The sequence below is a fragment of the Ceratotherium simum genome, chromosome 11 (assembly GCF_057802395.1).
Source record: "Ceratotherium simum simum isolate JZ-2026a chromosome 11, ASM5780239v1, whole genome shotgun sequence".
NCBI classification, from domain to species: domain Eukaryota; kingdom Metazoa; phylum Chordata; class Mammalia; order Perissodactyla; family Rhinocerotidae; genus Ceratotherium; species Ceratotherium simum.
The window spans coordinates 11,246,224-11,257,700 of record NC_141910.1 but is presented as its reverse complement, the minus strand read 5'-3'; the positions used below and the strand labels follow the sequence as shown (position 1 = coordinate 11,257,700).

Genomic DNA, 11,477 nt, shown 5'->3' with positions numbered 1-11,477 from the left:
ATAATAACCAGAATTATGACTGATAACCAGGACAGATCAGAATTTTAGTAATGTTATATAATTTTAAAACGCCTATATCAATAACATTAACCCACAAAATATCACCACCTAAGCAGGCTTATCATCACTTGTCTGACAATGTTTTCTATGTAATTTAACACATTGAATAAGCCTAATAAGTTTAGTATCTTTTTCTTTATAGGCAGAGAGCAAATTTCTTTGAGAAGTTCCAGGGCCCTTTGAAAATTTCCAAAGAAAAAAAGTAAAAAAAAGACTTTATTTAAGATATGGGCCGGCCCTGTGGCTTGGTGGTTAAGTGCGCGCGCTGCGATGCTGGTGGCCCGGGTTCGGATCCCGGGTGCACATCGAGGCACCACTTCTCCGTCCATCCTGAGGCCGAGTCCCACATACAGCAACTGGAAGGATGTGCAGCTATGACATACAACTGTCTACTGGGGGCTTTGGGGGGAAAAATAAAATAAATAAAATCTTAAAAAAAAAAAAAAGATATGAATTTTGGGGAGCTTGTCAAAAATATAAAAAGTCAAAGCAAACAGAGTATTAACAGTCCAATAAGCCTTAATAGAGAGACCTCAGTCTTTTGAACACAGGAAACTATTTTAACAGGTTTTTTTTTTTTAGGTAGACTTATTCAAAGGTAAAGAAAAATCTTTTATAACCTCTTTATCAAGTTTAAGTAAATTATCCTTTTAAGAGAAATAAGACCAAATTATAATTTTGTACCAGCTTACTTCTGATATTATAACTCATTTATTTAATTAAATTTATTTTAATCTTAGCCAACTTGACCAAGCAAAAACTCCTTTTCCAGAATTTTTCTTCCACAAACCTATAACTTTCTTTTTATATTCAGAATTTGTCCCATGTCTTTCTTTTCCCTCTTAGTACTTGAGGACAAATTTATTTTTTTTAATCAATCAAACAAAATATTTCCATTTTTTGTTCCTTCTTTATACATCTTACTTTCCTTGTACACAGACATATTTTTCTTAATTTTTAGTAGCTTCAATCACATATATTAATTAGAAATTTTAACCCTTATAGACTTTGACTTCTAAGTAAAAACTAAGTAAGCAGTTATAAACTTTTTTTTTATATTAGCATTTTGTGGATTGGAAAATTTATGAACACTTATTTTATCATTTCTGGAAACATGTTACTTTATAGTACAATCTTTTAATAAAACACATGTTTACCAATAGACCCAAAACACCTTTTAGTTTTCCTGTGATGAAAAGCTAAACGTAGACAAACGTACATTTAGCAATCAATGTCTAATATCTTATGTTATTTGGAAATGATGATACTCAACTGAATTTTTATCATAAAATTTAGCAAAACTCTAAAGTTTTAAGTCACCAAAAAGAGTTTGGAAGCTGTAACCACCATAACACATAATTATTGTTTAAAGTTCATCTAACATTTATCTTTTTCACAACTATTTACTTGTTCCCAATAATTATTTAGATTGCCTATAAGACTTCATAAGACATCAGATAAAATTAGCCATCATTTAAATTACTATTTTTGTTAACCAGTTCTGTAATAGAAATAACATCAGTTTTTTTCTTACAAAATTTCATGTAAATTTCATCACCTCTTATACCTTTAAACATAGTTATCATTAAAATTTTTATCAATAGGTCTTGGTCTTCTAATTTTGGACAAGGGAAGCATTCCCAGTCAGATATTTTAAAACATATTCAGGCAAAGTTGATGTAACCTCTATATAAAATTAGCTCAAACATTCCAACCTTTATAATCTTATTAACACTTACACTTTTACATGTTCTCAATTCAATTGTAACCTGAATCAATGTCTTAAGGCTAGTCAAATTTTTCTCTTCCTTTTTTTTGGCCTTTTTTCTTAGGTACCAATTAAACAATTATGTGAGAGCTCTCAAAAAAAAATTTTTTTTCCCCCAATTATAAGTTTTCCCAATTCAAAGGATCCGTCGTCTGGCCATTGACGAGTAGGATCTTCATTTGTATATTTATTCCAATAGTGACTCGAACCAATAAGCCTTTTTAAGGAAAGACCCGGAGGTAACTTTCCACGCTTAGAATAAATCTATCATGGACGCCAGAGGCGTCCCTGGTGAGGGCGCAGATGATGTAGCCCCCATGATCTACAGAATTCACTCTCAAAGATATTCAGAAAAAGTAAAGACCTTCGTTGCACAGGCAGTAAGGATGGTGTAGTGAAAATGGTGTCTCCGGTCTCCCACAATAGTGTGGGACGCCTCCAGTCACAGATCCGCTAATCTGTAACACCGGGCAGGCGATACTGGAATGGGATTTTTCCAGCACTAACAAGCAAAGAAGGTTAAGACGACAAAAGCCCTTATGGACTGGGCCCTTTATGACAAACTCCCCTGAGAGCTTGGCACAGCTGGACAAAGAGACAGTTCAGAACCCCAGTCTACTCGACTGGCCACCAAGGTGCACCCTGGTAAATGCACCTTCTGTATGGTGGAGACCAAGGAGAATATTCTCACTGGTCACAAAGCCAAGTTTTCTCAAGACACAGAACAAGACAGAGACTACTCTGGGAGGAAAAGGGATCAAGATCAAAACCAAGAGTACTCTACCAAATTTAAACCAAGAGTCACTAAAAGCACAAGAAACTAGTTTCCCAAATATTTTCTCCTGCCAATCTAAATTTAGAAAGAGAAAAAATTCTCACCATTTCCTTCCGCTGGACTCCGCAGATAGAGATTCTGGGAGGCTGACATGGTAAGAAGTCTTACCTTTTGCTGGCTTTCGTCAGGCGTTCCCGTATCTCACCATCTGCAGTAGTCCAGGGAGAAGGCAGGTCTTCCAGCCAGAGAAGGCAACTTGCCAGCCAGTGTGGATCCTGCCGACTACGCCAAAACTGTAGGGGGAAGAAGGAGAATCTCCCTCTGCCTTTTCCCTTAAGGTTCTTATGGCTGGCCAAATAATTAACAAGACAGGTTAGCAGGAGAAAATAATATCAAGTTTAATAACATGTATACATGGGAGAAAGCAGGGACACTGTGTTTTTTAACACAATAGCAGAAATTCTCGTCTTAAATACCATGTTCAGTCAATGACAAAGGAGGATTTTGGGGGTGGGGGGAGTTAGTTATAGGAGATTATCACTAAAGCACAGTAAACAAGAGTAAGGTTTTTATGTAGCTTTAAGGCCTCAACTTCCACATTGATAAGCCTCTAGAAATGAGGCCATCCCCCTCTCTTCTCAAAACAGAGAGGGAGATACCTTTATAAATGGAGATTTCCCTTATAAATGTAAATGATTGTCTGGCAACTCCTCGCAGGGTCATCCAGAGAATGTGGCCAGAGAGACAGAACTTCTGATAAGAGGGGCTTGTTGGTGTCTTTCCTATTGTAATCTCCATCCTACATTATCTTTATAGCCATCATGATAGATCTGTTCCAGGAAGGAGCCACCATGTCAAATTCTTTAGGCAGTTAGTGGGGGAGGTCAAATGTCCCTAGAGAAAACAACCAAGGTAAAGAGATAGATTTCAGGGTGGCCAAATCTTGATCTCCCACACTTACAATTTACCTGTAAGGGTGAGAACCTATAATGGGATTTTGACCCGGTGAAGTCCTGCCTGAGAAAGTGAAGACAGAGTTGATTCAAAGAAGGAGGAAAGCATTGTAGGCTGAGAGAACACCCCCGTGGAAGGGCATAAGTTGCCACATTATGAGGAACAAGAGAAATATGCGTTTTTCCTTAAGATATCCAGCCTAGGGTGGGGGTTGGGGGGCGGCAGAAGAGACCAAAAAAAAAAAAAAAGACTTGGCTATTTTGTCCCGTAGCAGCCGCCATTCGGCCGCAGGTGGCCACCCCCTCGTCGCACTGATTACTGGGAGTTGTAGTCTCGACCTGAGCGAGCAGGCATGGCGGCCTCCATCGCAGGGTGTTGCGGTGCCGCAATGGGCCTGGCCCGGAGCTTGCGAGACGCCAGGGCGCTGCTCCCTACGCCGGCCTCTTTCGCCTGCCGTGAGTGGAGAGGGGGTTGCGAGCGAGGGCGCGGAACGGTCTCAGGGCCAGGCTGGGAGGAGGCGAGCCTGGAAGTCCGGGGGGAGATGGCAGGGCTCCGCGGGAGTTCAGGGCAGGTCCGAGCAGCCTTGACCTCTGTTGTCCGCTCCTGCAGGGGCCGGCTCGGGGCCGGGCAGGCAGCAGAGCACTGGACCTTCCGAGCCCGGCGCGTTCCAGCCGCCCCCGAAACCGGTTATTGTGGACAAGCGCCGCCCCCCGCACCAGAGAAGCAGGTGAGCCCCGGGCCTGGGCGCGATTCCCGCCTTTTGGGTCTGTCCTTCGCGACCCTGTATTCGCTTTAGAGGTCTCGGCGCTAACGCGGGGCCGGAACTCCCACTGCACGAGCTTGTGTGCAGGATTCGTGAGCTGCGTGAGTAAAAGCGCGCTCAACTCTGGTTTGTCTGCCTCGTTTCTCCCGAGCCGGCGTTGAACTTTGTCTGCAGTCTTATTAAATCAGAAATTCAAGTAGGGATTCCCAAGATTTGAAGCTTTTCCCCCTGGCATTTGGCCTGTATCAACAATTTTTCTCTGAAGGATGTCGGATTTTACCTGTTTACAGGAGCCGATCTCTCCTCCCCTGGGTGGAAATGGATTGGCCAGAAGTCGCGGTGTTTGTGTTTCTTGGCAAATGCGGTACGGTGGTAAAAATTTCCGCGAATTTGTGTCTGAAATTTGGTCTTCAAAAGTGTGCTTAAAAACCTAGTTCACTTAAATGAATGGTGGTAACTTTAGAGGTACATGTAAATTTAGATGACCTAGGGATTTGCAGAAAGTGTTTCTGTAGAACTGTATAACAACCTTATTAAAAAAACAATTTTAGGAGGAAAACCATCGTGTTATTTTAGGCTTTCTGAAGGGGCTCTAGGTTGGTGTTTGGGTTATCTTTGCGTGCCTGTGTGCGTGTTTAACGTTTCAAATATTCTGTGCTTCTAAGTTGAAATAAGTTTGAATTTATGGAACATAGAAATGCAGAAAAGATTTCCTTGTGCAACTTTTTTTTTTTTAAGGTGGAAAAGGAATCTCTCTCTTAAGTGGCAACACAATACAATTCAGTTAAATAGAAATGTAGGGCCGGCCCCTACATTTAGCGGTTAAGTGCGCGCGCTCCGCTACTGGTGGTCCGGGTGGGGGCCCGGGTTCGATTCCGGGAGAGCACCAACGCACCGCTTCTCTGGCCATGCTGAGGCCGCGTCCCACATACAGTAACTAGAAGGATGTGCAGCTATGACACACAACTATCTACTGGGGCTTTGGGGGGAAAATAAATAAATAAAATTAAAAAAAATAGAAATGTAAATTGTATAACTATTTTGGAAAACAATTTGACAAAATTTAGTAAGTTTGAGGTTGTGTATACCTTTCCACCCAGAAGGTATACAACTTAAAGAGAGTAATATGTACGAGGAGACATGTACAAGAATGAACACAAAATGTGTTGTTTATAACAAAAATTTAGAAGCAGCCTAGATATCCATCAGTAGGTGAATAGGCAAATACATTCATATAATGGACTGTTACACAGCAGTAAAAAATAAATGAACTAGAGTTAACATGAATGAACTTCACAAATATGATATGTGGGGGAAAAAACCTGCAAAAGAATTGATATAGCATGGTAACATTTTTATATTGCCCAGACGTACATGCATAGTGTACAGTATAAAAAAATGTACAGGGGAAATTCTTTAATTTCACAGGGCAATCAAACCTAGATTTCCCAGTAGCAGTACAAGCTGACATTATGTGCCTCCTGATGTGGCAGAATAAGAAGATTACATCATCATCTCTGTAATATTTTTACCAAAAATGTTTAACCTTGGTCTCGGAGTGTGGAAACAGTAAACAAGTCCAGAATCTAGGGGTGGTGTATAAGATAGTAGGCTTTGACTCTTCAAAAAGCATGTTATAAAAAATACCAAGATGGGTGGGGGGGTGGGGGGAGGCCGGCCCAGTGGCGCAAGCAGTTAAGTGCACCCGCTCAGCTGCGGCGGCTGAGGTTTGCTGGTTCGGATCCCGGGTGCGCGCCGACGCACTGCCTGTCGAGTGGTGCTGTGCCGGGGTCCCATATAAGTAGAGGAAGATGGGCATGGATGTTAGCTCAGGGCCAGTCTTCCTCAGGGGAAAAAAAAAAAAAAACCAAGATGGGGATAGTACTAGTTTAAGAGACACACAACCAGATACAATGTGTGAAGCTTGATTGTAGCTGAGGTTGGGCAACAAACAGCTATAAAAGACCTTTTCCAGGACAATTAGGTATATTTAAATATGAACTATATATTAGATTATATTATTGAATTGATGCTGAAATTCTTAGGTGTCATAAAGGTATTATGATAAATGTAGGAGAAAGTATTTGTTTTTGGCAGAAGCCTTCCAAAGTATTAAAGGATGAAATGCCTTGCTGTTTGACATTTTCAAATGGTTCAGGAAAAAAATTATATGTATATATAAAGCAAATACGACAAAATGTTGGCAATTGGTGAAACTAAGTGAAGTATATATGGGTATTCATTGTATCAATATTTCAACTTTTTTGGTAGGTTTGAAAAATTTTTAAGTAGAAAATGAGGAAAAGGAAGAAATTCATGGGAATAATCATCACCAGATTTAGTTAATTACCACATAGTAATTAACTATGGGGGTAGGGAGGAGTACGCGGTGACTTCAACTATATTGATAATTTATTTCTTGAGATGGGCGGTAGGGACATGAATTTTCATTGTAATGTAATTTATACTTTTCTATAGATTAAATATAATGAGTTTAAAATCAGTTAAGAGAATAGTAAGATTATTATTTATTATTTTTTTAAGACATACTTTATTTTTTTATTTTTATTTTTAATTTAATTTATTGATTTATTTTTCCCCCAAAGCCCCAGTAGATAGTTGTATGTCATACCTGCACATCCTTCTAGTTGCTGCATGTGGGACGCAGCCTCAGCATGGCCGGAGAAGTGGTGCGTCGGTGCGCGCCCGGGATCTGAACCCCGGGCCGCCAGCAGCGGAGCACGCGCACTCAACCACTAAGCCATGGGGCTGGCCCTAGTAAGATTATTTTTAAAGTCAATTTGCAATTGATGATTTATACGTTTATATCTTTTCCAACATAATTTATTATAGCATGTACAACTCAGGGTGAGGGCTGTGGTTATGGTCACAGGCTTTGGGGTGTGACAGACATGCCTACATTTAAATCTTGACTTGATAAATTTGTAGCTAATATGATAATAGGTCAGGTTTTTTACCCTGTCCAAGCTTCACTATCTTCGTCTGTGAAAAGGAGATGATGATACCAAATCCACCTGGTTGCTGTAAGGATTAAGTCGTGCTATAGATGCTTAATAAAACTTGTGACACAATGCTAGGTGAGTACTCAAGAGTTGTGAGCTATTTTCATGAGCATTGACAGCAATTTTAGAAACAAGATCGACTTTTCTTATTTAGAGAAGGAAGAAGAAAACGTGTCAGCATCATAATTTTTCTTTTTTTTTTGTAAAGCAATAGTTTCTCTTTTAAGTTTGCTTTTAATTTTTTTTTTCCACAGGTTCTTGAGTCCTGAATTCATTCCTCCAAGGGGAAGAACGAATCCTCTGAAATTTCAAATAGAAAGAAAAGATATGTTAGAAAGGAGAGAAGTACTCCATACTCCAGAGTTCTATGTTGGTCAGTGAGAGCTGGGTGCTTTTATTTTTATGAGTTGGAGGGTTGGTTGTCTTGATGTAGAGAAGATTTTTTTTGTACATGTCTGGGTTTTCCCCAAATGAGGTACTTATTCCTAATATTATATTAAAATATTTAGAAAGTTATGAAGTTACCTAGAAATGCTATTTATTTATTTCTGCATCCCATGTAAAAGTTCACTTCTCTCTTGAATTTGTAGGAAGCATACTTCGTGTTACTACAGCCGACCCATACGCCACTGGGAAAACCAGCCAGTTCCTGGGGATCTGTATCCAGAGATCAGGAACAGGACTCGGAGCTACTTTTATCCTTAGGAACACTATTGAAGGACAAGGTAGATTCCATTATTTTGATTTTTCTGGGAGGTATTATCTCAGGATTCTATTTTGTTTTCTGCGTCCTGGGATAAGACATCTGGAACTTGAAAGTGAAAGGGAGCCCTGAGGGGTGACATGGAGCCTGTGGCCAAAGAATGCTATGAGAATTGAGCTTGCTGATTAAATACAGTTGGTGTTCTGCTTTGTCTTGAAAGCTTCTTTTATTACAGTTAGAGTAGACTTTCTAAACTCTGGCAGCATCACAGGAGACAAGTGACTATAAAGCAGTGTGGAGTATTCATTTTAGGACTAAATAACCCATGAGAACATCAAGATGAATATAATGATGTCCTCATGAGTTAGTTTTTCCTAAAATGAATGCTCCCATTTTGTTTTATATTGACAGTCACCACAATTATTACTATTTTATAAGAATCGGAGGAATTTTTAAAAAGGCAAAATTTTTTTTGCTATGCCTAATAAGGCAGAAGCACAAGTGGTAAAATTCTAGAAAGATTATGAATCAAAATGGCAGGAACAGTAAAGTTTTCATACTTAAAAGTTGTATGCTTCATGTTCCCTAACAGTGAGTTGTTGTGTTCAAAGAAATTGAACACGTGAGAGCAGTTGCTGTCTCCTTGTCCTGTAATGACCTCTGTGCATGTAGGAGCTCAGCTGGACTTGACTGATTACGGAGACTTTTGCGTCCAGTCAGGTCGTGTACTTGGAAGAGCCTTGTAATAGAAAGACATGAGCGTAGGTGTGAGTCAGACAGACCTACGTTGATTTTCTTCCGTAAAATTGAGATAATAATAGTTTTTACCTCCTAGGGTTGTGGTCAATTGATGGTGATATTGTGTATGAAGTAGTGGACACAAAATACTCAAAAATTGTTAGCGCCATCTTGCCCTTCTCTAAAGTGTGTTTTGACTAACATAACCTGCTTCAGCCATCCCCATCGATACTCCCTTCTTTGGTGGTTCTTTCTAGTCCATTGGCTTTAATTACCATCCATATGATGACAACTCTCCAAGTTTATATCCCGAACTTGACCCTTTCCAGGTTCCACAATTGCACATACACTACCTATTCAGCATCTCCACCTGAGTGTCTTATAAGCATAAGAAGAGTTCAAGACAGAACTCTTTATTTCCCCTCGCGATATGGTCCTCTCAACTTTTTGTATTTCCAAAAATGGTACTGCTGCCCACTCATTTACTTTAACCAAAAATTTAGGAGCTATTTTTAATTATTCTCTTTCATACATCCAGACAATCAACAAGTTTTCTTGGCTTAATCTCCAAGAAGTATATCCCAGTTTTGTCTGTTTCTCCATCCCCGTTGCCACCACTCTCATCCACGCCACCACCATCTCCTGCCTGCCACTGTGCAGTATCTCTGGTTTACTTTCCTGGCCCACCAAGTTACTATGCTCCAGCCAAATGGGCCTTTTTCTGGTTCTTCCAACATGGCAAGTTTGTCAAAGACCCCAGGGCCTTTGCATTTGCTGTTCTTTCTGCCTAGAGCATTCTTGGCTCTTCATACTATCAGTTTAAATGTCATCTTTTCAGAGAGACTTTCCCTGGTAGTGTATTTAAAGTTGCGTCCTCCCCAGTCACAGTGTCATCACCCTGTATTGTCTTCACTATATGAAATTACCTTGTTGGTTTGTTTATTTATTGTTTGTCATCGACTAGAACGTAGCCTTTATGAGAGGAGAAAGATCTTACCTGTTTTGGTTTTGCTATAGACACAGTTCCTCAATCAGTGCCTGGAACAGAATAGGTGTATAGTAAATATTGGATTAAATCCTAGTATTAAACACTAACTGCTAATGTGGATCATATACATTTGTATTTCTTTTGAGATTATTCCAGGAAACCTCAGAATATACTCTTGCCCTTAAGTGTTTAATGATACAGGTGATATATGTTAAACTATTACTTGTAGCATCTTGGAAACAATCAAAGCTGTACCTAGGTTGTTTCATATGGAGGCCCCAGCATGTTATAAAACCTAGGCCATCCTTAAGAGGAGCTTCTAAACCAAAGTTAGAACTTTAAAAATTTACTTATTCTTTTTGCATCATTGATCCTGTTGCTCTTAATATAGAAGATGAGGTTTTATGTAAGTAATTGGGAAATAATCAAGAACTTGACAGTGAAGAATTTACTCACTTTCTCCAAGTTAATGCTTTCAGAATTAGAGGAGACATGTGACTCAGTATATTTATAGAAGACATTTTTCTTTAGACTCTATCATTCTAATTCAGGTTTTCTCACTTTTTAATCTACATGAATTTTAGTTTCTTTAAATAATGTTCATCTTAAAAATTACTGATTTATGTCACATTTCCTGTGTGCAAACCCTGTGCTAGTTCCATTAGGAAATAGCTTTTACTGTCATATGAGGCATATTCAGGCATCTGGATGTAGATTGTAAGAATATGTTTTCTTCTCTTTTTAGGTGTTGAGATTTGCTTTGAACTTTATAATCCTCGGGTCCAGGAGATCCAAGTGGTCAAATTAGAGAAACGGCTGGATGATAGCTTGCTATACTTACGAGATGCCCTTCCTGAATACAGCACTTTTGATGTGAATATGAAGCCAATAGCACACGAACCTAACCAAGAAGTTCCTGTTAATCAGGTATAAGTTGTACATTTGGAACTGAAAATTAAGTATAAAATAAGAAAGAATCATCTTAATGAAAACTTTTAGAAGATTTTTTGCTTATGACTGTCAGCCTAATTTATTCCTTTTCTTATATCTTCCTTAGCTGAAAGTAAAAATGAAGCCAAAGCCCTGGTCCAAACGCTGGGAACGTCCAAAATTTAATATCAAAGGAATCAGATTTGATCTTTGTTTAACTGAAGAGCAAATGAAAGAAGCTCAGAAGTGGAGTCAGCCATGGCTTGAGTTTGACATGATGAGGGAATATGATACATCAAAAATTGAAGCTGCAATATGGAAGGAAATTGAAGCATCGAAAAAGTCCTGATTCTGAGAATGAATTTGGTCACTTGCAGAGAATGTACTTACTCTCAGAGGATTTTTTTAGAGACCAATTTAATTTCATATATAAGGACATAGTCATTAAATCAGTTGAACATTCATTATTTTATGAGTACTGTTTTTATGTTTAGTTTTTGCTGAGGAAGATTAGCCCTGAGCTATCATCCACTGCCTGTCTTCCTCTTTTTGCTCTTTTTTTTTTGTATGTGAGCTGCTGCCACAGCATGGCCACCAGTAAGTGGTGTAGGTCTGCGCTCGGAATCCACACCCAGGCCACTGAAGTGGAGCGTGCCGAACTTAACCACTAGGCCACTGGGGCTGGCCCAGAGTACTGTTTTAAAAAAAAATAAAATTAGCATGCCAGTTTATTACTTTAAAATGTACATGCCAAGTGGTTTGATGTTCATTCTCA

At 39.3% G+C, this 11,477-nt stretch overlaps 1 protein-coding gene across 2 annotated transcripts; it reads left to right on the top strand.

The window, feature by feature from the left end:
* The first annotated feature begins 3,882 nt into the window (after positions 1–3,882).
* MRPL19 (mitochondrial ribosomal protein L19) lies at positions 3,883–11,166 on the top strand. Of its 2 annotated transcripts, XM_004437188.3 has the most exons (6): positions 3,883–4,012; positions 4,167–4,284; positions 7,598–7,716; positions 7,934–8,068; positions 10,518–10,699; positions 10,830–11,166. In XM_004437188.3, exons 1-6 carry the CDS (start codon positions 3,910–3,912, stop codon positions 11,049–11,051), a joined length of 879 nt encoding a protein of 292 aa, XP_004437245.2. In that variant the 5' UTR covers positions 3,883–3,909; the 3' UTR covers positions 11,052–11,166. The 2 variants fall into 2 exon arrangements, with proteins under 2 accessions (XP_004437245.2, XP_087292639.1); XM_087436513.1 differs by lacking the exons at positions 3,883–4,012; positions 4,167–4,284 and adding an exon at positions 4,419–4,684.
* Positions 11,167–11,477: the final 311 nt, after the last annotated feature.

What these genes read in the sequence shown, in the direction of transcription:
- MRPL19 (XM_004437188.3), top strand. Translation starts at nt 3,910, where the DNA reads ATGGCGGCCTCCATCGCAGGGTGTTGCGGTGCCGCAATGGGCCTGGCC. An exon ending in CCCCCGCACCAGAGAAGCAG is followed by an intron (nt 4,285 to 7,597) that starts GTGAGCCCCGGG and finishes TTTTTTCCACAG; the next exon opens with GTTCTTGAGTCCTGAATTCA. An exon ending in AAGAAGTTCCTGTTAATCAG is followed by an intron (nt 10,700 to 10,829) that starts GTATAAGTTGTA and finishes TATCTTCCTTAG; the next exon opens with CTGAAAGTAAAAATGAAGCC.